This window comes from Megascapheus bottae, chromosome 7 (assembly GCF_031878675.1).
Source record: "Megascapheus bottae isolate mThoBot1 chromosome 7, mThoBot2.hap1, whole genome shotgun sequence".
Lineage (NCBI taxonomy): Eukaryota > Metazoa > Chordata > Mammalia > Rodentia > Geomyidae > Megascapheus > Megascapheus bottae.
In genome coordinates this window covers 66,344,787-66,367,339 of record NC_143515.1, presented here as the reverse complement: position 1 = coordinate 66,367,339, position 22,553 = coordinate 66,344,787, and the positions used below count along the sequence as shown (strand labels likewise).

Here is a 22,553-nt window from a genome sequence, read left to right as displayed (position 1 = left end):
TTCCAAACCTCTCCCTGCTCACCTCACCCAACCTCTTCCATGAAGTGCCCCCTCTCCTGACTCGGGGGTTAATGATTCCCTGGCTTTTCTATATGCTGTTGCTATTTTTGTGTGAGGTCAGGGAGGAGAGGGTGGAATATTGCTTTTTCGCTGTCGAACTTCAAATGGTAGACCAAAGTTTTCTTCTGTGATTTGTTTGTTCTTCACGCTTTGTCTTGTTGCTATGTTAATGTTTCCTTGTGGCTGCACAGAAGAACTCTTGTAAGGACAAAACAGTAGTTTTTATGGAACGTTGGGTCATCTCTAGTTTGAGATTTATTATATGACTATGAACATTTTTGCCTACCTCCTGGTTTAAGACAGTAGTTATTAAAATGTAGTAGTTCATGAACTAAGGAGGGGTCCCTGAATCCTGAGCAGGAAACTATTCAAATTAAAACTTTCTCTTTGCTTTTTTCCTGTGTGTGTGTGTGTTTGGTTTTTGTTTTGTGGAAACTTGGTTTCATGATGTATGTTTGAAGCAAGGCTGGCCTCAAACTCAGATTTTTCTGCCTTAGCCTCTCAAGTGCTGGAATATATAGGCATGCACTACTAAATCTGACTTGATTATTAGCTCTTGACTTCATATGTTATTTATCTGGTATAAATGTTCAAAACAACTTTCCTTCTTCCTCTTTCTCCCCGTCTTCTTCTGGTTTTTAAGTTTATTACTGTTTGGTTCATTTTCTAATTCTATACTCTTTTTTTTTTCTTTTTTGTCAATCCTAGGGCTTGAATTCGGGGCATGGACACTGTCTTTTGACCAGTTTTGCTCAAGGCAAGCGCTACCACCTGGGCCACCGTGCCACTTCCCGCTTTTTCTGAGTATGTAGTACCAAAGAATCAAACCCAGGGCTTCATGCATGCTAGGCAAGCACTCTACCACTAGGCTACGCTCCTGGTCCTCTTTTCTTTTCTTTTTGTGTCAGTCATGGGGCTTGAACTCTGGGCCCAGGTGCTGTCCCTGAGCTCTTCACTTGAGCCAAAGCACTACTTCTGCTTTTTCTGTGTATGTGTTACTGAGAAATAGAACTCAGGGCTTTATGCATGTTAGGTCACGCTCCTGGCCCCCCAAAACCTAGTCTTGCTTTGTAGGCTAAGCTGGTCTTGAACCATTGATCCAGCTTCTAGGGTACTGGGCTTATACCAGCCACACCCAACTTCCACAGTTCACTTCTGCTTTCTTTCTCAGAACTATCTCCTTTCAAAGGATATCTGAAATTGAGTAACTTGGACTCCTTGAGTATCTAATTTCTTTTTTGCCCGTCCTGGGGCTTGAACTCAGGGCCTGGGCATTTGTTCCTGAGGGGTCCTCCCCCGTCAAGGCTAGCACTCTATCACTTGAGCCACAGTGCTACTTCCAGCTTTTTCTGTTTATGTGGCACTGAGGAATCAAACCCAGACCCAGGGCTTCATGCATGTTAGGCAAGCTCTCTCCCATTAAGTCACCTTCCTAGCCCTGAAAATGTTTTTATTTTATAGTCATATTTGGATATTTTGATTAAGTATACATTTTTAGGTTGAGAATTTTCTCTCAGGGAATGAATCTAAATAGTGCTTGGTGTGACAGCCAGAAAATCCAAGCTGTGAGACACAAAAGGATCAGGAGTTTGGAAGGGCCTTCTTCCAACATACTCTCAGAACACTGAGAATTTCCTGGAAAGGTCAGTCCTTTGGGCTACAAGGGAATTCAGATTTCTATCCTGGGTGTGTGCTAACTCTGCCTTAAACTGCTGGAGAGCCTGAGGTAAACTAAGGTTTATGCAAATTGTGAGCTGTTTACTGTTTAGCTCCCCATTCTCAAGATAAGGAAATCATTTACCTCTAGTATACAAAAATATTGTCACTCTTGGATGTTTATACCTTACTTTCTGCACATACTTCTCTATCTGTAACCAATACCAAACCTTGGAATCTGAAGCTGGCAGAAGGCTACAGGTCCCTGTCATGACAGGTTAAGAGGCATGCCTCGGGTTGCAACAGCTTGGGAGCTAGAGCTTCTGCCAATGGCTTAGTGACACATTAAAATGGTAGGAAAGATTTCTCTCTAAACAGCAAAAATGGTCAGATGGACTGGAGACCCGTACTTTACCTCTCTGGCATGAATCAGCTGTTTCACACTTATCAAACAGAGGGAGCCAAGGCTACCTGCTGGGACTACAGGTCATTGAGCCTTTGCTTCCCAGAGGAAGGCAAACAGACTAAACCCGCTGTTCACAAGGTGTGGCCACTTTTGGAAAATAGAAAATCCATGGAGAATTGTGGAACCCGAATCGGTGGGAAATGAGACTAGAGTCCATATGTGAAAGCTAAGAAGGATGGTGAGCACCATGGTTGCAACCCAACAAGGCACCACATGAAATCAATACAGGTGTATACTTCCTACCTCCAGGAGCATTGCCCTACCAAACCACACCAGAGCCATCAAATCAAGATGCTGCTGGACAGACACCCATGCCTGTGGTCCTAGCACTTGGAAAGTTGAAAACCTTGCATTTGAGGACAATATGGATGACACAGCAAGACCCTGTCTCCAAAAGACAAACTTCTAGATGTGGTGGCCTAAGCCGACAATCCTACTACCTGGGAGGCTGGAGCCGGAGGAATGTGAGCTCAAGGCCATCCTGGCCTGCCTGGAAGTTCCAGGCCAGCCTGGGTTGTGAGATTCTGTCACAGAAAAGCCAAAACCAAGTAAACAACAACCAAAAAAGAAAGAAAAGAAAAAAGAAGGAAATTAATGGTACTTCCTTTTAGTCCTCAGAGTCCATTTAATTTTACTTACTGTTCCAATAATATCTTTAAAAAAATTTTTGCGAGTCATGGGGCAAAAAAAAAAATTGAAACTGAGAGCCTGGGCACTGTCCTTGGACACTTTTTGCTCAAGGATAGCACTCTGCCACTTAAGCCAGAGTGTCACTTCTGGCTTTTCCTGTGTATGTGATACTGAGGAATCGAAGGCCACATTCCCAGCCCCCAATAATGTCCTTTGTAGCAAATGGATACAATTCAGAATCACATATTGCATTAGTCCTTTTGTTGTTGGTGGTGGTGGTTGTGGGGCTTGAACTCTGGGCCAGGGAGCTATCCTGAGCTCTTCAGCTCAAGGCTACCTACCACCCCTTGAGACATAGTGCCACTTGCAGTGTTTTAGAGGTTAATTAGAGATAAGAATCTCTTGGACTTTCCTGCCCTGGCTGGCTTTGAACCTCTATCCTCAGATCTTAGCTTCCTGAGTAGCTAGGATTATAGGCACGAGCCACTGGCGCCAGCTCATTAGTCCTTTTAACAGTAAACTATTTCTTAAGTTTTTGCTGGCTTCAGCTCTCATGACTTTTGTAGTTTTTCAGGGTTACAAGCCAGTTAGCTTACAGACTGTCTCTCAATTTGGCTTTATCTGATGTTTTCAAATCTGAAGATCAGATTTAGGTTATGCATATTTCTTTCTTTTCTTTCTTTCTTTCTTTCTTTCTTTCTTTCTTTCTTTTTTTTTTTTTTTGCCAGTTCTGGGCTCTGAGCTCAAGGCCTGACCACTGTCCTTGGGCTTTCTCAAGGTTAGAGCTCTACCACTTGAGCCACAGCACCATTTCTGGCTTTTTTCTATATATGTGGTACTGAGGAATTGAACCCGGGTCTTTGTGCATGCTTGGCAAGAACTCTACCACTAGGCTAAACTCCCAGCCCCAGGTTATGCATCTTTGACATGAATATTAAAGTATCCCAAAATTCCAAAAGAGACACCAACAATCAACTGGGCTAAGAATCTTTTATTAGCTGCTCAGCGTCTTATCTCTCACCATCAGGAGAGTGGAGAACAGCCCTGAGCTTCAATGAGACTGAATTTTTAAAGGTAAAAACCACATGCAGGTAGTGGACCAAGGTAAGCAATTTTACAGAAGCAGAATTTGGTGGTGAGGCTAGCAGGATATTACATCACTGAAGGATTCTGTGTTTTTCCTATTGTATCTTACCACATGGTACATGGCTTTAATTTGTCCAACTACAAAGAAAGTTCATTCTAAACACTAAATTAGGGTGGTACCTGTCAGGCTTCTTTATTCCAAAGTTAATCTTTTGCCATTGTGTAATACGTACAATGAGTAATAATAAGTGAGGAAGGTACCTGAAATGATGTCAGTATAACATTCCTAATCTAACTTTTGATTCATTAATTTTTATCAGCAGGAACTCACAATGTCCATTTATTTAATTCAGTGTTTTAATCTAATACTATCATTTGGATGTTCAAGTTCACTTGGATTTGGCCGATTGGCTTCCATGTCCTTTGACATGATCGTATCAATCCTGGAGAAGCATTTTACTTTCTTATGCAAAATGTTCCAGGCACATCTTGAACTTTAGCTTCAGCTGGCCAGTCACCTATTTTGTCAACTAGCCCTCTGTTTCTTTCATGGACAATGGTATTTAGAAGCCAAGGCTGAGGCATAAAGTATTTGCTCTCAGGCCATCTGTCTAGAGCTACAGCCATATGTACCCACATTTACATGGGTACAGTGAAAAACATGCATACCTGTTAACATTTTCTGTTCCAATTCACCACCACCAAGGTTCATTCTAGTTTTCTTCCTATTAACACTAACACTCTCCTCCAAGTGTAAAAAGCATGGCTTGTTATTCTCAATAGACTCGAGGGACTCATCTCTGCAGCCAAGTCCCCATTACAGTGTCTTCGTGGGGAGGGGAGGGGGGGTCATGAGGTTTAAACTCTGGGCCTGGGTGCTGTGCCTGAGCTCTTCAGCTCAAGGCTACTACTACTCCCTACCCCTTGAGCCACAGTGGCATTTCTGGTATTCCAGTGGTTAATTAGAGATAAGACTCTCTCAGTCTTTAGTGCCTGGACTGGCTTTGAACCAAGATTCTCCGATCTCAGCCTCTTGAGAAGCTAGGATTACTGGTGTGAGCCACCGTGTCTGGCCATTAGAGTGTCTTGTACAGACACTCTACTTGATCTCTGTCAGAGTGCCCTGGGCTGGCAGTGTGGTTAAGGGTCCCCCTCACCCATCTCAGCCTGACACATACTTCAGCCTGCATCCCTGCTTGTGACCTCCTCATCCCTCTTGGCCTTCCACCACAAAACAGCTTGTCCTTATTGGATTCAGGCTCCAGCAGCCAAGTCGGGTAGGGCCCGGTTCGGTCTTCTTAGGTTGTGTTCTCCAGGACACAGATGCTGAAGATACTCAGGCTCTCACATCCTCCGTGTGCGCTTCCTCCTCGGCCACCCCAGTGTATGCTCACCCCCTCACCCCACTCTTCTATGAAGATGTCCTCAGTTCCCACTCATTCCAGGCTCCCAACCCACATGGACACTTAGGGCAGTCTGTCCACCAAGGGTCCACCCTTCTCCCTTCTCAGGCTGTGACTTCTATGCAAAGCTATCCTCCCTTTTACTTGAGTTCTGATATCCCACATGTCTTCGAGTTTCTCCCTCCTCAAGTGGAAGGGAAGAGACAGAACAGCTATAATCCAGGGCTGAGAGCACAGCCTAGTGATAGAGTGCTTGCCTTGCATGCACAAAGCCCTGGGTTCGATACCTCAGTACTACATACACAGAAAAAGCCACAAGTGATGCTGTGGCTCAGGTGACAGAGCACTAGCTTTGAGGGGGAAAAAAACCAAAAAAAACAAAAACAGCCATAATTCTAGCTACTCAGGAGGCTAAGATTTGAGGTTTGAAGTTCAAAGCCAACCCAGGCACCAAAGTCTGTGAGACTTTTATCAACAGTGAACCACCAGAAAACCAGAAGTGGCGCTGTGGCTCAAGATGTAGTGCTATCCTTGAGCTGAAGAGCTCAGGGACAGCACGCAGACCCAGAGTTCAAGCCCCACTTCTGACAAAATAATCTTGTATAGTTTAATTTGCTGTAAGGGAAGGAAATTCTTTGCAAACCTGACCTGCTCTCTATGCCAATGTCCCAGGGTTGGGCATATGTTCTGTTTTTGACTTTCCTGAAGCTCCTGAGTTGAACAGGAAGAGAGGTAGGACCCAAATAATTTAAATGATGGCCTGTGGCTTGAACTTTGTGTCTCCCACTTCAGGTTGGCAGTTATCCTGAATATTGAGGTGAGAGGGCCTTGCCTTGAGGCAGTTCTAGCCAGGCATTGGAACCAGGAAACAAAGTTTGAGTTCAAAAGAACCTGAGCAAGCTGGGCACCAGTGGCTCACACCTGTAATCCTAGCTACGCAGGAGGCTGACATCTGAGCATCAGTTTAATAGCAAATGGAGCAAGAAAGTCTTTCAGACATAGCTCCAATTAACCAACAAAAAGCCTATGGTTCAAGTGGTAGAGCACCAGGCCTGAGTGAAAAAGCTGCAGGACAGCATCCAAGGCCAGAGTTCAAGCCCCAGAACTGATGTGTATGCATACATGTACACACAAAAATACTATTTTTTGGCTCCTGGGGCTTGAATTCAGGGCCTGGGTGCTATCTCTGAGCTTTTTTTGCTCAAGGCTAGCACTGTGCCACTTGAGCCACAGCATCACATCTGGCCTTTTCTGTTTACATAGCACTGAAGAATTGAACCCAGGGTTTCATGAATGTTTAAGCAAGCACTATACCACCAAGCCACATTCCCAGCCCAATAATTTAAATTTCTATCTCTGTATAGGCCAGGCTAGCGTGGAACTTGTGATCTTACTGTTTTAGCCTCCATAATGCTATTATTACAAGTATACTGACGTATCTGGCTTCTTAGTAGGATTTGGGGGGGGGGTCATGGGGCTTGAACTCTGGGCCTGGGTGATGGCCCTGAGCTCTTCAGCTCAAGGGTACCACTCTACCCCTTGAGCCACAGCCCCATTTCCTGTTTTCTAGAGGTTAACTGGAGATAAGTCTCTCAGACTTTAGTGCCCCTGGCTGGCTTTGAATGGCAATCCTCAGACCTCAGCCTCCTGAGTAGCTAGCATGAGTCACCGTGCCCAGCTCTTTGTAGGAATTTTTATCTTCAATTCCAAATCTTTGTGAACTGTGTACAGGGGACAAAAATGTATAGCTACATGGCACTTGAAATATGATATGAAAAATCAGTGTTAATAAAATCTTTTAATGAAAAAAAATGTCTAGCCAACTCAAGGTCCATTAAAAGCCCTCATTGGGTCTGGGCAGGTGGGAGTGAAGTCTGGGGTTGGGCATAAGTCTTGTTCCTCCATAGAACTGGCCAAGGTAAGGGTAAGGAAAGCTGGGGTGTATAGTTAGATGTAATGGTTTATACTGCAGCGTCAGTGACTTGGCATGCTGAGGTTAGATCTTGAGCCCACAAGTTCAGGGTCTGCCTTGGCAGCACAGAGACCCTCTTAAAACAGATGAAGCAGGATAGAGGTAGGCAAGGACATACTGAGTATCCAGCTGGAAGTATATGGGTTGTGGAGGAGCAGATTTGGGACCATAGAAGGAAGACAACAGGAGACCACACTGCAGCTGAGGGACCTTAGAGACTTGTGAAAAGTTGTACTGGGTAGCCAGACAGGCCCAAGTAGGGGCAGAGACCAGGTGTGGAAGGGTACAAGTTGAATCTATTTTGTTATTGTTGGGTGCCCAAGGATAGGTCACTACTACTTGAGTTACAGCACCACTTGCTCATGGACTTTCCTGCCTTGGCTGGCACTCAACTGCCATCTTCAGATCTCAGCTTCTTGAAAAGCTGTGATTCGAAGCATGAGCTGCCAGTGCTGGGCTCCTGTTTTTGTTTTTTTGGTTTTTTTTGCTGGGGGGGGGGGTCAATTGGGAGGCTTGAACTCAAGGCCTGAGCCTCTTGGTGCTCAATGCAAGTGCTCTACCAATTGAGTCAGTGTTACTTCTGGCTTTTGAGTGCTTATTTAGAGTTAAAAAAGTCTCACAGGAACTTTTCTGCCTGGGCTGGCTTTGAACTGTGAACTTGAGATCTCAGGCTCCTGAGTAGCTAGGATTATAGGTGTAAGAGCCACCAGTTCCCTGCCCGGCTGGGTTTAAAAAAAAAGTCAAGGCTGAGGCATGGTTCAAGTGGCAAAAGCAGCTGCGTATTAGCAAACTTGAGGCCTTGGACTAATAAAACAAATCAGTGACTCACACCTATAATTCTAGCTACTTAGGAGGCTGAGATCTATGAATCACAGTTTGAAGCCAGCCCAGGCAGAAAAGTCCTGAAGACTCTTTTTTGTGGTGGCACATTAGTCTTAAGCAAAAACAAAACAAAGCAAACAAACAAAAAAACCTCATGGAGTCAAATCCCAGGACCAGCAACCAACAACAACAAAAATCAGAAGCCTAGGCAGAATGTTGTTTGTGAATTCTTCCTCTAGCAAAAGAGAAAATCTGAGAAGTTGCTTTGGTGAAGGACAATTAGCCTCTATGGGAAGAAAGCATCGTCCCCTCAAGCCCAACAAGGAACCCACAGACATGGCACCTACTCCTGCCTCTTCCTCAGCAGACACTTCTATATAGAAGGGGCCCCATCTTCATTAGGAGGGACAGGATCTGGAGGGACAGTTGGCAGACAGAAAAAGAGCCTAGATTCTTGGTCTAACAGGTGTTTTATTCCCTAGGAACAAAGATATTTGAGGGAGAAACTCCAAAAAGAAATAGGAGTATGGATTACAGATGACACCAGGGTGGCCTGGCAGAGGAGCCGAGAGGACAGCACACTTCAGAGGAACTGCGAACAGCACCAGCTCTTTGGATCCACCTTTCTTCTGCACCAGAGCACTGACCTCAGTGGTGAAGAGTAGGGTCAGTAACACAGAAAACTTGCCTATTCTATACCTAGATGATCCCATCTATCTATGCTGAGAGGCCTGGGAACACCAAAAAATCTCAAGAATGGAGGTACACAAAGAATGAGAGGGGCTTGAGTGTTACAGATAACCTGAAAATAATCACAGGGCCCACTTTGGCAGACACAATGGGTGCTGGGACAGGAGCCTCAAGAGAAGCATTTGGCCAAGTAGCCTCTCAACTCTAGGATGGAATTGGTCAATCTTACAAATTAGGCCCTGGGCAGCTATACAAGAAGCGATGTTTCTAATCACTCCAAAGGACCGTGGCTATGTTAACAGAACCCATATCTTTTTCCCAGAGGTTCACTTCTACCCTCATTTTTGACACAACTCTATATGTGTGTGAGCGCCAAGGCTGGCACTCTACCATAAAGCCACACCCCTAGCCTGGCTTCTTGATGGTAAACTGGAAATAGAGTATTAAGGGTAGCTTTGAATTGATCCTCTAGATCTCAGCCTGAGTAGCTGGAATCACAGGCATGAGCCACTAACACCCAGCTTCATTCCCACTGTTTGTAATCCAAAGAGCAAAGAATGTCAAGACAAGGAAAAATGCTGTGCTACTCTCCCACCCCCAAATGCAGCAGGTTTTCTTTAGGAACAAAGTCCTTTAGTGTGGGCTAGGTCATCCTGACCCATCCTCTACACTACAGGGTGGCTTCTGGCTGTTTGCCTGACAGCAAGAACAGAGGAGGAGGGCCTGAGTCCTGGTCACAGGGAGGTCTCCTGAACAATGAAGGTTGGGCTGCACCCCTGGTGGACTGAGCCATCCTCAGTCATTGCCTCCTTGATCCTGCTATCTTTCAGCACCCCATTCTTCATCTGCTCTGGAAACAGGTTTGTGTCCATTGGGAGATCCTGGGGAGCACAGAGCAAAGGTGGTGGAGCTGGTAAATGTGGTCAAAGGGAAGTAAAGGGACTCAGGCAGAAAAGGTACGATCCTGCTGGGTCCCTGATAGAAGGGAACACAGTACAAGAGGAGTGGGGAGGATAGCTTAACAGCTTAGGTGAGCTACACTGTGGGCCAGAGATTCTTTTTTTTTTTTTTTTTGCCAGTCCTGGGCTTGAGCTCAGGGCCTGAGCACTGTCCTTGGACTTTCTCAAGGCTAGAGCTCTACCACTTGAGCCTCAGCACCACTTCCGGCTTTTTTCTATGTATGTGGTACCGTGGAATCGAACCCGGGTCTTCATGCATGCTAGGCAAGCACTTTAACCACTAGGCCAAACTCCCGGCCCCAGAGATTCTTTTGTTCTTCAAATTAGGGTGGCTGTTGGTGGAGGCTGGGCTGTGATGGGAAACACTCCATACTTAGGCAAGTAATCAGAGGTATGCTAAGGGAAGGGGAGAGAGATGTGATGTGGGGAGGGGGGGAGCTGGACATCTGGTGGCATCTGCAGGAGAGGGAAAGATGGTCCTACCTGGCTGCAGCTTCTGCAGCAAAGCCGCTTCTGACAGGACAAGGGTAGGAGGGCAAGGAGTCTTGGCAGCACAGGGTAAATGGTCCGGGGATTTAGGTGCCGGCCCCGCATTCCTCCTGAAAAGAGGCATTTGTGAGTCTCTTATTGCCTTTTCTAGCTAGAGGTCTCCTGTGCCCACTTCCTAGACATCAGCAAAAAAGTCACACCCAAGGACACTAGGGCAGATTCCCCAATCCCCCAGACTACACAGTCCACAAGAGCCCCCACCCTCATTCTCTCTTCTGTGACCCAGCACTCTCACCAGTGAGCAGACTGACAATCAGGCCCACCACAATGACTGTGGTGGAGTTGTGAGCGCTGTACCACATATAGGACAAGGAGTAAAACCGCTGCAGTCCTATGGGCCTGGAGAGAGCAGAGGACGAGGACGGAGCTATGCTTTGGCAGGGGACTCCTCAGGCACCTGGCTCCACCCAAATGCATGGGTCCTAAGACCCAAAGCAACTTTTCCCACAGGCCTAGGAGGGCCCATCCCTTAGCAAGGCCCCTCAAAGTGAAGTTATTGTTCTTAAGGAGAAAGACAGCAAGCCTGCCTCACTTGGAGAAGGTGATGGAGGGCATCAGGGTGGTCACAGTGGTGCTGGTCAGGTTGCTGGGCAGGGAGACGCTGGACCCATTAAAGGAAGGGTGTGGAACGCCAGAGCCCATGCTGGTCACTATGCTTCCAATGCCGATCCAGAAGGCCATGATGAGTCCAGCCAGCAGGCCCACAATGGCACCCTGCCCAGAGACATGGCCAACGCTTCTGTCACAGACCACTCCCTCCCAACCCTTCATACCAGCCCCCAGCACATCTGCTGACAGCCCTATCAACCCAGTCCCACAGGCATAACTTGGAAGCCAGAGATGTTACTCACTGCTGGGTTGGCACAAGGAAAGAATATCCCAAGGCAGAAGAGTCCCAGCAGCGGCCCCCCGACCATGCCAAAGATGCTGATTGCTGCCTGTATAGGGCAGGGGTGAGAAAAAGGGGAAAAGAATACAGACCCTTGAGCCACCAGCCTCAGGGTTCCACATTAGCCATCTTCCTCTTCTACCTAGGATTCCAGCGGGCAAGAATGGTTGTAGGTATGTGACTCAGGCTCTCCCGACGCTGATTCCTAGGAACCTCTAAATTGACAATACCCTAGAAGTGGCTTTCGGCCACTTGAGAGTTTGTTCACAGCTAAAGGTGACCAATCACAGGGGAATCTGACATGTGCCCCCTTAAACCATTCCTTTGAAAGCTGCTGGATTCCTCAGTTTCCTGTCTGAATCAATTCCTTTGCTCCCTTAAGAACTGCTTTCTCCTTTCTCCCCTCCTTCAGACTTACCTGTAGCACTGGTCCCATCTGGGAGGAAATAAAAGCCATTCCCAAGCAAAGTAGTCCATAGCCAAAGGCTGGAGAGAAACAGAAGAAAGGAAACAATCAGATGTTAGTAAACACAAGAAGTAGGCTAAATGTAAGCAACCTTACCTTAACCAAGCCACCTTTTTTCTCCTCTCATTAGTGGAGTTGAACTCAGGGCACTGTACTTGTTAGGCAGGCACTCTTACAGCTTCAAGCACTTTTTGTTTTGTTTTTGTACCAGTCAGCACTGAGCTTGAACTCAAAGCCTGGCACTTAGCAATTTTTCACTCTCAGCTGGTGCTCCTCCAATTGAGCCATAGTTTCACTTCTGGTTTTTTTAGTGGTAACTGGAGAGAAGAACCTCATAGACATTCCTGCCAGGAGTGGCTTTGAACCTAGCTCCCCAGTTCTCAGCCTCTTAAGGAGTTAGGATTACAGGGTAAGCCACCAACACCTGGTATCTTCTACCCTTTCTATGAGCTCATTATTTTTGAGATACAGTTTCACTTAATGCCTGAGTGACCTGCCTATTTTCCGCTTCCCATAGTAGCTATGACAGGTGCGCTAGCGGGCCTGGCTCTTAGTTGAGAAAGGGTCTTACTAACTTTCCACTGTCTCCAACTACAACCCTCCCCATCTTAACCACCCAAGCAGTTAGGATTATAAGTATGAGCCACTAAACTGCAGAGGCCTAGTATTACATTTCCCAGCTCCAGGTCCCTCCACTCCTCTCTTAGCTCTGGCTCAAAAATTCCCCAGGCAATGCCCCCCAAAACATAATCAAGAATGAAGGCGAATGAAAGCTGCGTGCTTCTTCAGATACAAGCAGAGCCTGGGATAAAACAGAAGACTGTTAACAGTGGTCGGGCGTATCTCAGTAAGAACAAGTCACGTGAAAGTATAATCCTACCAAGGCTCCGGGAAAGCAGGATGGCACGGGCTTCAGAGAACTCGGGGAACCAAGGTTGGATCAGGTCTTCCATTGTTACAGTCGCCAGTGAGTTAAATGCTGAGGATATAGTACTGGGAAGGAGAGAATGATTTTGTTGAGCTTTGGAGCTGAGTGAGAACTTAACAGGGTTTCTATAGTGGGAACAGGTTGGGAGAAGTGTGCTACACTGACAAGAAACCATCCACACAGTTGGAGCCCAGGCTAGCTCCGAGGTCAAAAAGGCAAGGACACTGTCCTTTCCTCACAAGTACAGGTTTGTTCAAGTACATGGATGCTTTGTTCCATGGAAGAAGAACCTTAAAGAAAACAGGGGCATAAAGACTGTGCGGTGTCCTAAACAATCTTCTGATTGTCCTTGTCATCCACAAAGGATGGGTACACAAAGAAACTTAGTGAATCCCTCCCCAACTTGTCCCATGTAAGGAGCAGGGGTAGGTGCACCCTGGGTGGGAGGACTGGTTGACGTGGGTACCTGAGGGAGCCACTGAAGAGACAAGCAACAAAGAGCCCAGGCAGGCCCGGCAGGCCTTTGAGGAGATCCATCACAAAGTACAGAACAAACTGTAAAGCAGAGCAGAGTATGAGCTCTCCTCAGTGGGATGCCTTCCTCAGGTGCCATTCCATAAAGCCTGAGTGCATTAAAAAGGGGGACCAGACATACAGGCATCTGTTGTCCAAGTTATTATACCCAAGTAAGGAGAAAACAGGCTCTGGGGAAAACAAACCAGCCCACCTAGATCTGACTCTGACATCAAGCACAGTGACATCAGCACGCTGTTTACCTCTTCAGACCTGCTTAGGCTGTTGGGAGGCTCAGATGAGACCAGGCTTGATACAGCAGAGCAGGAGGTATATGGTAGGGAGTAGGTAAAGGTAGGGTTTTCCCTTGGCAGGTGGGAGAACACTGTACACGAAGCCAGAGGCTTGGATATAACATGGAAGACTGCTGGGACTGAGTGGGAGTTGTCACTTGGCCACTTCACTTAGGGGCCCAGACTGGCATCTCATGGAGCCAGAGCTCTTACCTGGTCAGGGGCTGCCTGAGCCTGTTGGACACTCATGTCATACTCCTTGTAATAGGCAAACATGACCAGACCAATGAGGCAGCTCATGCCGAGGACAATCTGCTGACAAGGGAACACAGCATAGCAGGAACTGCAAAAAAATCCATCACCAAGAGGAGAGATGAGATTAAGACAATCTCAGACATGCCCTCCCAAGCCACCAGAAAGGAGGCCCAAGTCCTGACCCCACAAAAGTACAGTGGGGTTAAGAGTGGTTAGTGTTCCTTGGATCCTGTCCCACCACCCTACAGCCTCTAGAGAACCTTTGGCTGCTTCTTGTCCCCAAACTTACAGCACAGCAGCCTTCTCTGTGCGGGAACTGAGGTAGCGCTGAACCTGAGCCTGGTTCACTCCATATAAAGAAAGCATCATGAAGACACCTCCAAATGCCAACGTCCAGAAAGTATGCCTCACAAAAGGATCGGGATCCAGCCTGCAATAGAAGCTACTTAGCCACTCTGCTACAGAGGCAGACAAGGAAAAGGTTTCTTCCTGTCCTTCCAGAAAGGGAAATCAGTGGAGAAAAGAAATACCACTGCTTGGCCAATGGAGAGACCGAAGGCAATGGCTGAAGTCACAGGGCATGGCTCAAGTAGAATCACCTCATGCTCAGGTAGAGCACTTCCCAGCAAGCTTGACCCATTGGGTTTAAACCTTAGTACCACTAAGAGAAAGCAAGAGGGAAGAGAGGAAAGGGGAGAGGAGAGGAAGGAAGTAAAGAAAGCAGAGGGAAGGGAGAAAAAGAGAGCTAGAGAAACAGCTCTATCTTTTCAACTCCAGGCTCATCTCAGGTACTCATGTAGGTCACATCTTAGCCTTCCATAAGCACCAGCTCAGTACCTCTCTCATTGGTTATGTCAACTAGAGGCTTCCCAGCTTGCCTTGTGTTTACTATAGCCCTGTGAGCTTTAGGATGGCCTCAGCTCCGGTGCAGACCCTAGCAGGGGAAAGTGTATACTTACTCAATCCCAGAGATAAGATCATATTGGGAAGCCACACTCCATACATGTCCCAAGCCGCCCACTTTGGCAGACCCCACGATGATAACCGTCAACTGCCCTAGGAACATGACCAGTGTCTGGAAGACATCTGTCCAGATGACGGCCTTCAGCCCACCCTGCAGGGAAAAGACAGCATACCTATCCAAGGAAGGATACCAGATCTCTAGCAAGAACCCATTATACTGCTTAGACCTTATTGGCCTCATTATCATCCATAGGCCATCCAGTTCTATATCCCACCTTACCCTATTCCACCTCACCCCAGAAGTTCATCCACCTATCCTCCATGCCCCCCACCCCTCGGATTGAACTCAGGGCCTAGGCACTGTCCCTAAGCTTTTTTGCTCTACCACTAGTGTTTTAGGACCATTGTGAACCACATGCCCCTTATGGTTCTGGTAGTTGACTGGAGATAGAGTCACACAGATTTTTTTCCTGCCCAGACTGGCTTTGAACCACAATCCTCAGATCTCAGCCTTCTGAGTAGGTAGGATTACAGGCATGTAATACATGTTCACGTGGCCTATATATACTCTTATCTCATCTTTTTTCTTCTTTAAGCATCTCCCTCTATCCATCCCATAGGGTCTACTTACCAAGGCAGTGTAGACAGTACAGACAATGCCTAGGGCCAGCACAGACAGCCACAGATCAAAGCCAGTTACTGAAAACAAGTAATAGTTAACTTTAACTCTGGGAGGTTATTCAGGAGGGAAATGAGAGAAGCTCAATGGGAGCAGCTATGTCAAGAGGTAAGACAATTAGTCATTAAGATAAATCATTTGCCAAAATGGGAAAAAATGTTTGCAGAGCTCCACTAAAAGGTATTGATTAACAAATTCAGTTGTGGCAGATGGTAATGTTGATCAGCTCTGCCCCCCAAGTCCTGGAGCTTGAACTCAGGACATAAGCCCTTGGCGTTCTCAAGGTTAAGAGCTCTACCACTTGAGCTGTAGCACCACTTCCAGCTTTTTCTATATGTGTGGTACCGAGGGATTGAACCTGGTCTCTGTGCATGCTAGGCAAGCACTCTACCACTAGGCTAAACTCCTGGCCCTGGATCAGCTTTTAAGGTAAAGTGATAGAAGCCTGCTTTCTAACAGTGTTAAAAACAAAACTAACAAACAAAACAATCCAAGGACCCTCTCTCCAAGGTCAGGTTCTTTTTGTAGCACTGCTCACTCTCTATGCCCCTCCCAAAGGTGTTTTCCCAGTTAACCATGGCTGGAAGCCAGGGCTGACTTCTCACCTGCATTGAGGGCCAACGACGGAGCATAGAGCACAACCCCCATGTAGATCACCTGTTTGATGTAGGAAAGAATGTGAGGGAGAAAGGCGATGTGGGTGGAAAGGCTTCCCTTCGCCTAGATTCATTAATATGCCCTATCCGTGGTGGCATTGAATGGAATGGGCAGCTGGCAGCTGGAGGCTGGTAGACTCCTTATAGGAATAGAGAGAAGGCAAAGTTCCACCCCTATATGGCAAGGCTCATGCCCCAGTATGCCTGAGTTCTGTTCCCTTTACCAAGTCTAGACTTCATCCCTATCATCTTCTACTTACCATCTGAAAGATGAAGGTCACAGTTCCACAAATTCTCACTGCTTTATTGAATCGTAGCTCCAGGTACTAGGTAGGAAGAGCACAGAAAAAAAGATGCACTATTGCTTCTGACTTTCTACCTTTACTCCCCACATAATACACACCTCTTCCCTCGAGAGGCCTAGGAAGAGTTGGGTGTGCTGGCTCACCCTTGTACTCCTGACTACTCAGTAGACTGAGATCTGAGGATCAAGGTTCAAAGCCAGCCCGGACACTAAAGTCCAGAATTGGGCACCAAGTCCACGAAACTCTTATCTCCATTTAATCTCTAGAAAATGGGAAGTGGGGCTGTGGCTCCAGGGGCAGGGTAGTTGCCTAGAGCTGAAGAGGTCAGGGACAACACCCAGGTCCCGAGTTCAAGCCCCATGACTGAGACACACACAAAAGAGGCCTGGGAACATGAAGGAATAAATCAGTGCATCTCTACTCTGGCTTCTCTAGGCATAGTACACCCCTGACTCCTTCCACCTCTCTACCAGGCTCTGAGCTACACAGAAAGAACTAAGAAACCTAGGGGAGCTCTTTGTTACTTTCTCCAGGTGGAAATGATCAGGGGATTCCAACTACCGCATTCCTCTTCTCCACCCCACCCCTGGAAGTCCTTCCCTGCTCACCTCATAGGCGCTGGTAAGATGCAGGCGGTAGAAGACAGGGATGAAGATGTGAGCAGGGATTAGCAGGCCCAAGAAGTAGGAGCAACCCAGGAACCAATACTGGGTCCCAAATCGGTAAATCTCTGATGGCACACCCAGGATGGCCACAGCGGACTGGAAGGTGGCCAGCAGTGACAGTGCTACAGGAAGGCAGCCCATTTTTCGATCTGCCAGCAGTAGCTCGCCAACAGTATGGCGACCCCAACCACGACAAGCATGGTAAAGTCCAATAGCCAGGGAGAGCAACAGCAGCAGGATGAACACTACATAGTCTACAACAGAGAATGTGGAGGTGACCACATTTGTGTCCATGGTTGGGAGGGGGGAAGGCGAGGCACTCCCCTCTATGCTCATCTTCACTGCATCTGCACTCTGCAACTATTTGCTGCTCCTGGGCTCTGGACTGCCACTCAGTTGGGCAGATGCAGGCAAGTTGCTCTCAGCTGGCTCGTAGCCAAGGTCTCACAGAACTCTTCCTCTTCCACACAGTGGCCTGGTCCAGGGGCTGCTGCAAGGAGTTACCAAATAGTCAAGACTACCTCCCCTCTCATAGCTGCACACCTACAAGCTCCAGATACACCAGGCCTATCAGAAAGGTAAGTCAGTGTGGTAGTGACTGCCCTGGAAATTCGAGATAAGTAGGCAACAAAGGAAAGGGAGGAAGCAGAATGAGATGCCACAAGAAAAAAACTTGGCTAGAACCTTTGGATGTGCAGAGCTGTAAAATTTAAGAACATTTTAGGTTCTCCACCCAATTAGCCCTAAGAAAAGTCAACTATAGCTTAACTTTCTTCCACTTTCAGGCACTGATCCAGTCACTACAATGTATTGAGCCAGCAGAGCTCAGCCTGGAGCCACAGCCCAGCAGGGAAGAGAGACTAGTGATAGTTTCCCTCCAGCCTCATCCCCATTCCGTATCCCCAGTGACACGTACCTAATAGCATTTCTTCTCAGCTTTGGTCACCAATGAGCAGCCCCAAATCCTATTGTGGGCATTAGCAGGCCATCTGTCCTGTGCCCCTTACCATTCTCCCCAATATAACTGGCAAAACTCTGCCCACCCATGTCTCAGTCCCTCTGTTTGCTATATCAAAGTTAATAGTGGATCTGAAAGCAGTGGTAAGATTCAAACATGAGACATGCAAAATTAATATTCCAGGACCACAATACAAAGAAGCAAACCAGTCACAGAACTGGTGGGAAGGGGAACAGCTACAGAAAAAGGTTCCACTTTGCTGTGGGCAGACACCTACCTGGATAATTCCTGTTCTGGGGCAGAGCTGTCTGGAGCTGAACAGAGGCTGAGGGTCTGGCTTTTAAGTGGCTGGAGAGAGATCAGCTATTGGGGGTGGAGAAAAGCTCAGTATCTATTTGTTCAGGCTCCAGAGAACCAATTGCAGTGATCCAAATGTCCCTATTACCCTAGGGCTCCTAACTTGGCCCTAGAAGTTTCAGAATAGGGAGCTGGGAGCTCACATCCAACAACATTCTTAGCAGGATTAACTTTCAATATAAGTCACTCTTGGCAACCTGTGAGCTGCAGAGAATTGGAAAGAAGCTGAGAAAACTAGAACGTTGCTTTCATAATTTACTATACACAAAAATTACTAATCATCCAAAAACAGACTAGAATACACTAAAGAACAAGAAAGGGATATTATCCAACCCTTAAATAAATCTTAGATAACTCTTATAACCCTTCCATTTTACAAAGGATCACACTAAGGTCTAGGTGGGTCAAGTAACATAAAAACATAGCAAAGCACTGTCAGAAGCCAGATCAGAACACAGGTCTAGTGATTCCCTATCAATTCTGTTTTCCATATCTATTATTTTTATCTTCAGGAGTAATCTCTTACTAGACATGAAAGGAAAACACAAACAAAAAACAGCGCCAGTAGTTTATTCCTATAATCTGAAGCACTTAGGAGCCTGTGAACTGAGGACAGAGATACAAAGCTAGGACAAAAGTCTGAGATTCTTACTTTCAATTAGTCAGAAAAAAAAAGGATGGAAGTGGAGGTATAGCTTAGTGGAAAATCACCAGCCTTGAGCAAAGAAGCTAAAAAACAGCACAACAGGCCTAAGTTCAAGGCTCAGTATGTACCAGTACTTATGCATATTACAAAAAATATAGAATACCATATATTTAGATAGCTTAAAATGATAACAGTTGCCATTTTCTAAACACTTGATATGTAGCCAACAGAGTGACAAGTACTTTATAAACATTAGATATACTATATAAAATACCATCCCTTAGGTTAAGACAGGAATACTCCCAAGTGTTCACAAGGTAACTGAGCTAAAGAAATAAACCCGCCACGGTGGCTCACACCTATAATTCTAGCTACTCAGGAGGATAAGATCTGAGGATCGATGTTCAAAGCCAGCCTGGGCACTAAAGAATGTAAGACTCACCTCCAATTAATCACTAGAAAATGAGGAGTGGGCTGTGGCTCAAGGGGTAGGGTGGTAGCCTTGAGCTGAAGAGCTCAGGGACAGTGCCCAGGCCAAGTTTAAGCCCCATGACCCACAAAACAAAAAACGGAAACAAACAAACCTGCTTAAGGTTATGTATCATGATAAAAAAAATAAAAAAGGGGCTGGGAGTTTGGCCTAGTGGTAGAGTGCTTGCATAGCAGACACAAAGACCTGGGTTTGATTCCTCGTTACCACAAATATAGAAAAGACTAGAAGTGGTGCTGTGGCTCAAGTGGTAGCCTTGAGGAAAGCCCAAGGACAGTGCTCAGGCCCTGAGTTCAGTCCCCAGCACTGGCGAAAAGAAAAGAAATAATGTTGCTGTAGCTATGACACGTGATTCACCAGAGGCCCTGTCCCAACACTTTAAGAACCAGGGCAGGAACAATGTAGTCAGTCACTCATGTAACATAGTTTAGATTTCAACTAGAGACAGATTAATAAACTGTCTTCTGCTCTTGCCCACTAGGAGAAAGATCAGGCTGTCTTCTCTCACCCTCACAACTATAGCTTGGCAGGCAAAGTATCACCTCATACCTGCCTAAACTTGAATTCTGAGCTGCCAGGGTCACAAATGCTAGTCTCTGAAAAAAAAATCCAAAAAGGCCATTAGATCAATATAAAGATAGCCTTGATCTTCACATAATGAAGTTTTTTTTTAATCCTATTTGCCAAGTTTTGAATGTTACAACAGAAATGAGAACTACTAAAAATACAAAAGATTGCCACTAGACATAGCAGCACATACTTGTAATTCCAGCATTCAGTAAGCAGAAGCAGGTAGATGATGAGTCCAAGATAATCCTGCAATACATAACAAGACCCTGTTTACCTAGCAGGTACAAGGCAGTAAATTCAATCTCCAACACAAAAGTACAGTAGCAGGGCCAGGCATAGTGGCTCACGCCTGTAATCCTAGCTACTCAGGAAACTAAGATCTCAGGATTGGTTCCAAGCCAGCCTGGACACTAAAAAGTCTGTGAGACTCTTATCTCCAATTAATCACTAGAAAATGGTTAGTGGTGGTGTGGCTCAGTGGTAAGGACTTGAGCCTTGAGCTGAAGAGCTCAGGGATAGTACCCAGGCCCAGAGTTCAAGTCCCACAACCGCAAAAAAAAAAAAAAAAAAAAAAAACCAGCAGGAGGGCCAGGGAGTTTGGCCTAGTGGTAGAGTGCTTGTCCAGCATGCAGGAAGACCAGGATTCAATTCCTCCATACTACATATATAGAAAAAGCTGGAAGTGGTGCTGTGGCTCAAGTGGTAGAGCTCTAGCCTTGAGAAAGCCAAGGACAGTGCTAAGGCCTTAAGTACAAGCCCTAGGACTGACAAAAGAAGAAGAAGGAGGAGGAGGAGGAGGAGGAGGAGGAGGAGGAGGAGGAGGAGGAGGAGGAGGAAAGAAAAGAAAAGAAAAGAAAAATATAGTAGGGAGGGATGAAGGGAGGAAAGGGAAAGGGGTCTTTTTCTGCATGCAAAAAGCATACAGCACTAATGGGTTAGTTGATCAACATGTGGTAGAAGTAAAGTCCAGTACTGGGTTCCTGTATTGATGAAGTTTCCTGATAAATTTTATTTGTATGAGGTGCAAAGAACTCTGCCACATGGCTGGAGAGCCAAGCAACACAGGAAAAACTCAATCCAGTTAACAATGACTTCAACTAACGAGAATAAATTCTAGGAATATGACAGTAACTTTCTTTTTTTTTTTTTTTTGGACAGTAACTTTCTAAAGAGTCTACAACGATCCAAATCTGATGGACTTGCCTGAGAGTAGGAGCCAAAAGAAAGGGTCCAGTTGCTTCACTAAAACTATAACATAGGCACAAATGGTAGAATACCCTCTTTTAAAAAGTGGTCACTGTGCTCACTCACTGCACTGGATCAATCTCCATAAAGCTATATTTTCTGTAGGGGAATGTATTTGCAGGGCAGAGTATTAAACCCAGCTAGGTCAGCACTCTACCAATGAACTATCCTCCCAACTCTAAAGAGAGGTCACTCTCAGTCACTAAAAGGTTCCCTCGAAATCCAGACACTTAGTGGCTTAAGCTTATAACCCTAACTACTCAAGAGGCTAAAGTATGGAGGACTATGGTGTAAGGCCAGCAAGGGCACAAAAGTCCAGGATACTCCAACTCCAAGAACCAGCAAGATGCCAGGCCAGAAGTGTGGTTCAAGTAGTAGAATGCCAGCCATGAGCAAGCAAGCACTAGCTGAGCAAGCTGGGAAAACAATAACAATTTGTCTTGTACCTAAAATTGCTCACAGTCTGAAAGGTTTGTAAACTTTTTATTAAAACAAAGACTTCCCAGTCACCTAAAGGAAAATGTAAATTCAGGATTTCCAGGCAGAGGTCTAGGAAGGAACACGTGGAAGAGAAGTCCGGGCCAGGCACTCAATGTGAGCTCTTGTTGGCTAGAATGAACAGGACGGGAGGCGAGGGTGGAGGGGGGACGCTAAGCTAAGGCTCGATTCGAGCCCCCCCCCCGCCCCCCCCGGCCACCTCGCGCCCGTCAGTCAGGATCTGGCCACTCGGGGGGTAGCACTGCCTCGCCTTACCTCCGTGGTTCAGTCGGGGCTGGGAGAATCCCTTCTTTCTTCCCCAAAATCAGCATCGCTCCATTTTTCTGCTTAGGCAAAGGAAGTAAGTTAGGGAAGCGCCACTCCCGCTCCTACCTCTTCGGCAGGTTCCGAAAGCGGAGGAGTCCGGGGACTGAGGTGAAGAGGACCTGGCGCCCGGGGCGTTCCCAGGTCGTGTCCTCCGGCTGGAATTTGCCCTTCGCCCTCCGCTCCTTCATCTCCCTTCCCCTCTTTCTTTCCAGTTTTTTCCGACCCTCCGCAGGAGGCGAGCGAGCTCATCACCTTGCGCTCGCGCTTCGGTCCTTCCCGGTCTGCACGCCGCGGGCAGCTCGCCCCGCCTGGCCCGGCCCGCCCCTACGCCGACACAAACCCTCGGCTGCCCACACCGCCCAACCCACCTGCCTGGTCTCCACACGTGGGTAGCCGGCCGGCAGCGCTCCCGGTGGGGTGACAGCGCCCCGCCCCTTGCCCGCCCCGGACGCCGCGCCGCCATGTTTACTGAGGGCAAACGGAGCGGCCCGAGCCACGGCCGGAGCGTAGCCGAGGCGTCCCGGGGGGCACGGAACACGGGACCGAGAGAGCCTCCAGTTCGCTCAAAGGAGATGAGC

At 46.9% G+C, this 22,553-nt stretch overlaps 1 protein-coding gene across 5 annotated transcripts; it reads right to left on the bottom strand.

Annotated features, from left to right (window-relative positions):
* Positions 1-8,546: 8,546 nt before the first annotated feature.
* Slc5a6 (solute carrier family 5 member 6) lies at positions 8,547-22,461 on the bottom strand. Of its 5 annotated transcripts, none has more exons than XM_090337290.1 (19): positions 22,344-22,461; positions 21,925-21,992; positions 20,117-20,172; positions 18,141-18,226; positions 16,849-17,395; positions 16,196-16,261; positions 15,885-15,936; positions 15,232-15,299; positions 14,597-14,751; positions 13,927-14,067; positions 13,596-13,725; positions 13,043-13,131; positions 12,529-12,641; positions 11,601-11,668; positions 11,145-11,231; positions 10,826-11,007; positions 10,529-10,632; positions 10,228-10,343; positions 8,547-9,666 (listed from the first exon to the last, which is right to left on the bottom strand). In XM_090337290.1, the coding sequence occupies exons 5-19, from the start codon at positions 17,239-17,241 to the stop codon at positions 9,520-9,522; spliced, it is 1,911 nt and encodes a 636-aa protein (XP_090193416.1). In that variant the 5' UTR covers positions 17,242-17,395; positions 18,141-18,226; positions 20,117-20,172; positions 21,925-21,992; positions 22,344-22,461; the 3' UTR covers positions 8,547-9,519. The 5 variants fall into 5 exon arrangements, with proteins under 5 accessions (XP_090193416.1, XP_090193415.1, XP_090193417.1 ...); XM_090337289.1 differs by lacking the exon at positions 22,344-22,461 and adding an exon at positions 22,228-22,314; XM_090337291.1 differs by lacking the exon at positions 22,344-22,461 and adding an exon at positions 22,095-22,218.
* Between the last annotated feature and the right edge of the window lie 92 nt (positions 22,462-22,553).

What these genes read in the sequence shown, in the direction of transcription:
- Slc5a6 (XM_090337290.1), bottom strand. Translation starts at nt 17,241, where the DNA reads ATGAGCATAGAGGGGAGTGCCTCGCCTTCCCCCCTCCCAACCATGGAC. An exon ending in CTCAGGCAGCCCCTGACCAG is followed by an intron (nt 13,132 to 13,595) that starts GTAAGAGCTCTG and finishes TCTGCTTTACAG; the next exon opens with TTTGTTCTGTACTTTGTGAT. An exon ending in CCTGCTTTCCCGGAGCCTTG is followed by an intron (nt 11,669 to 12,528) that starts GTAGGATTATAC and finishes GTTTCTCTCCAG; the next exon opens with CCTTTGGCTATGGACTACTT.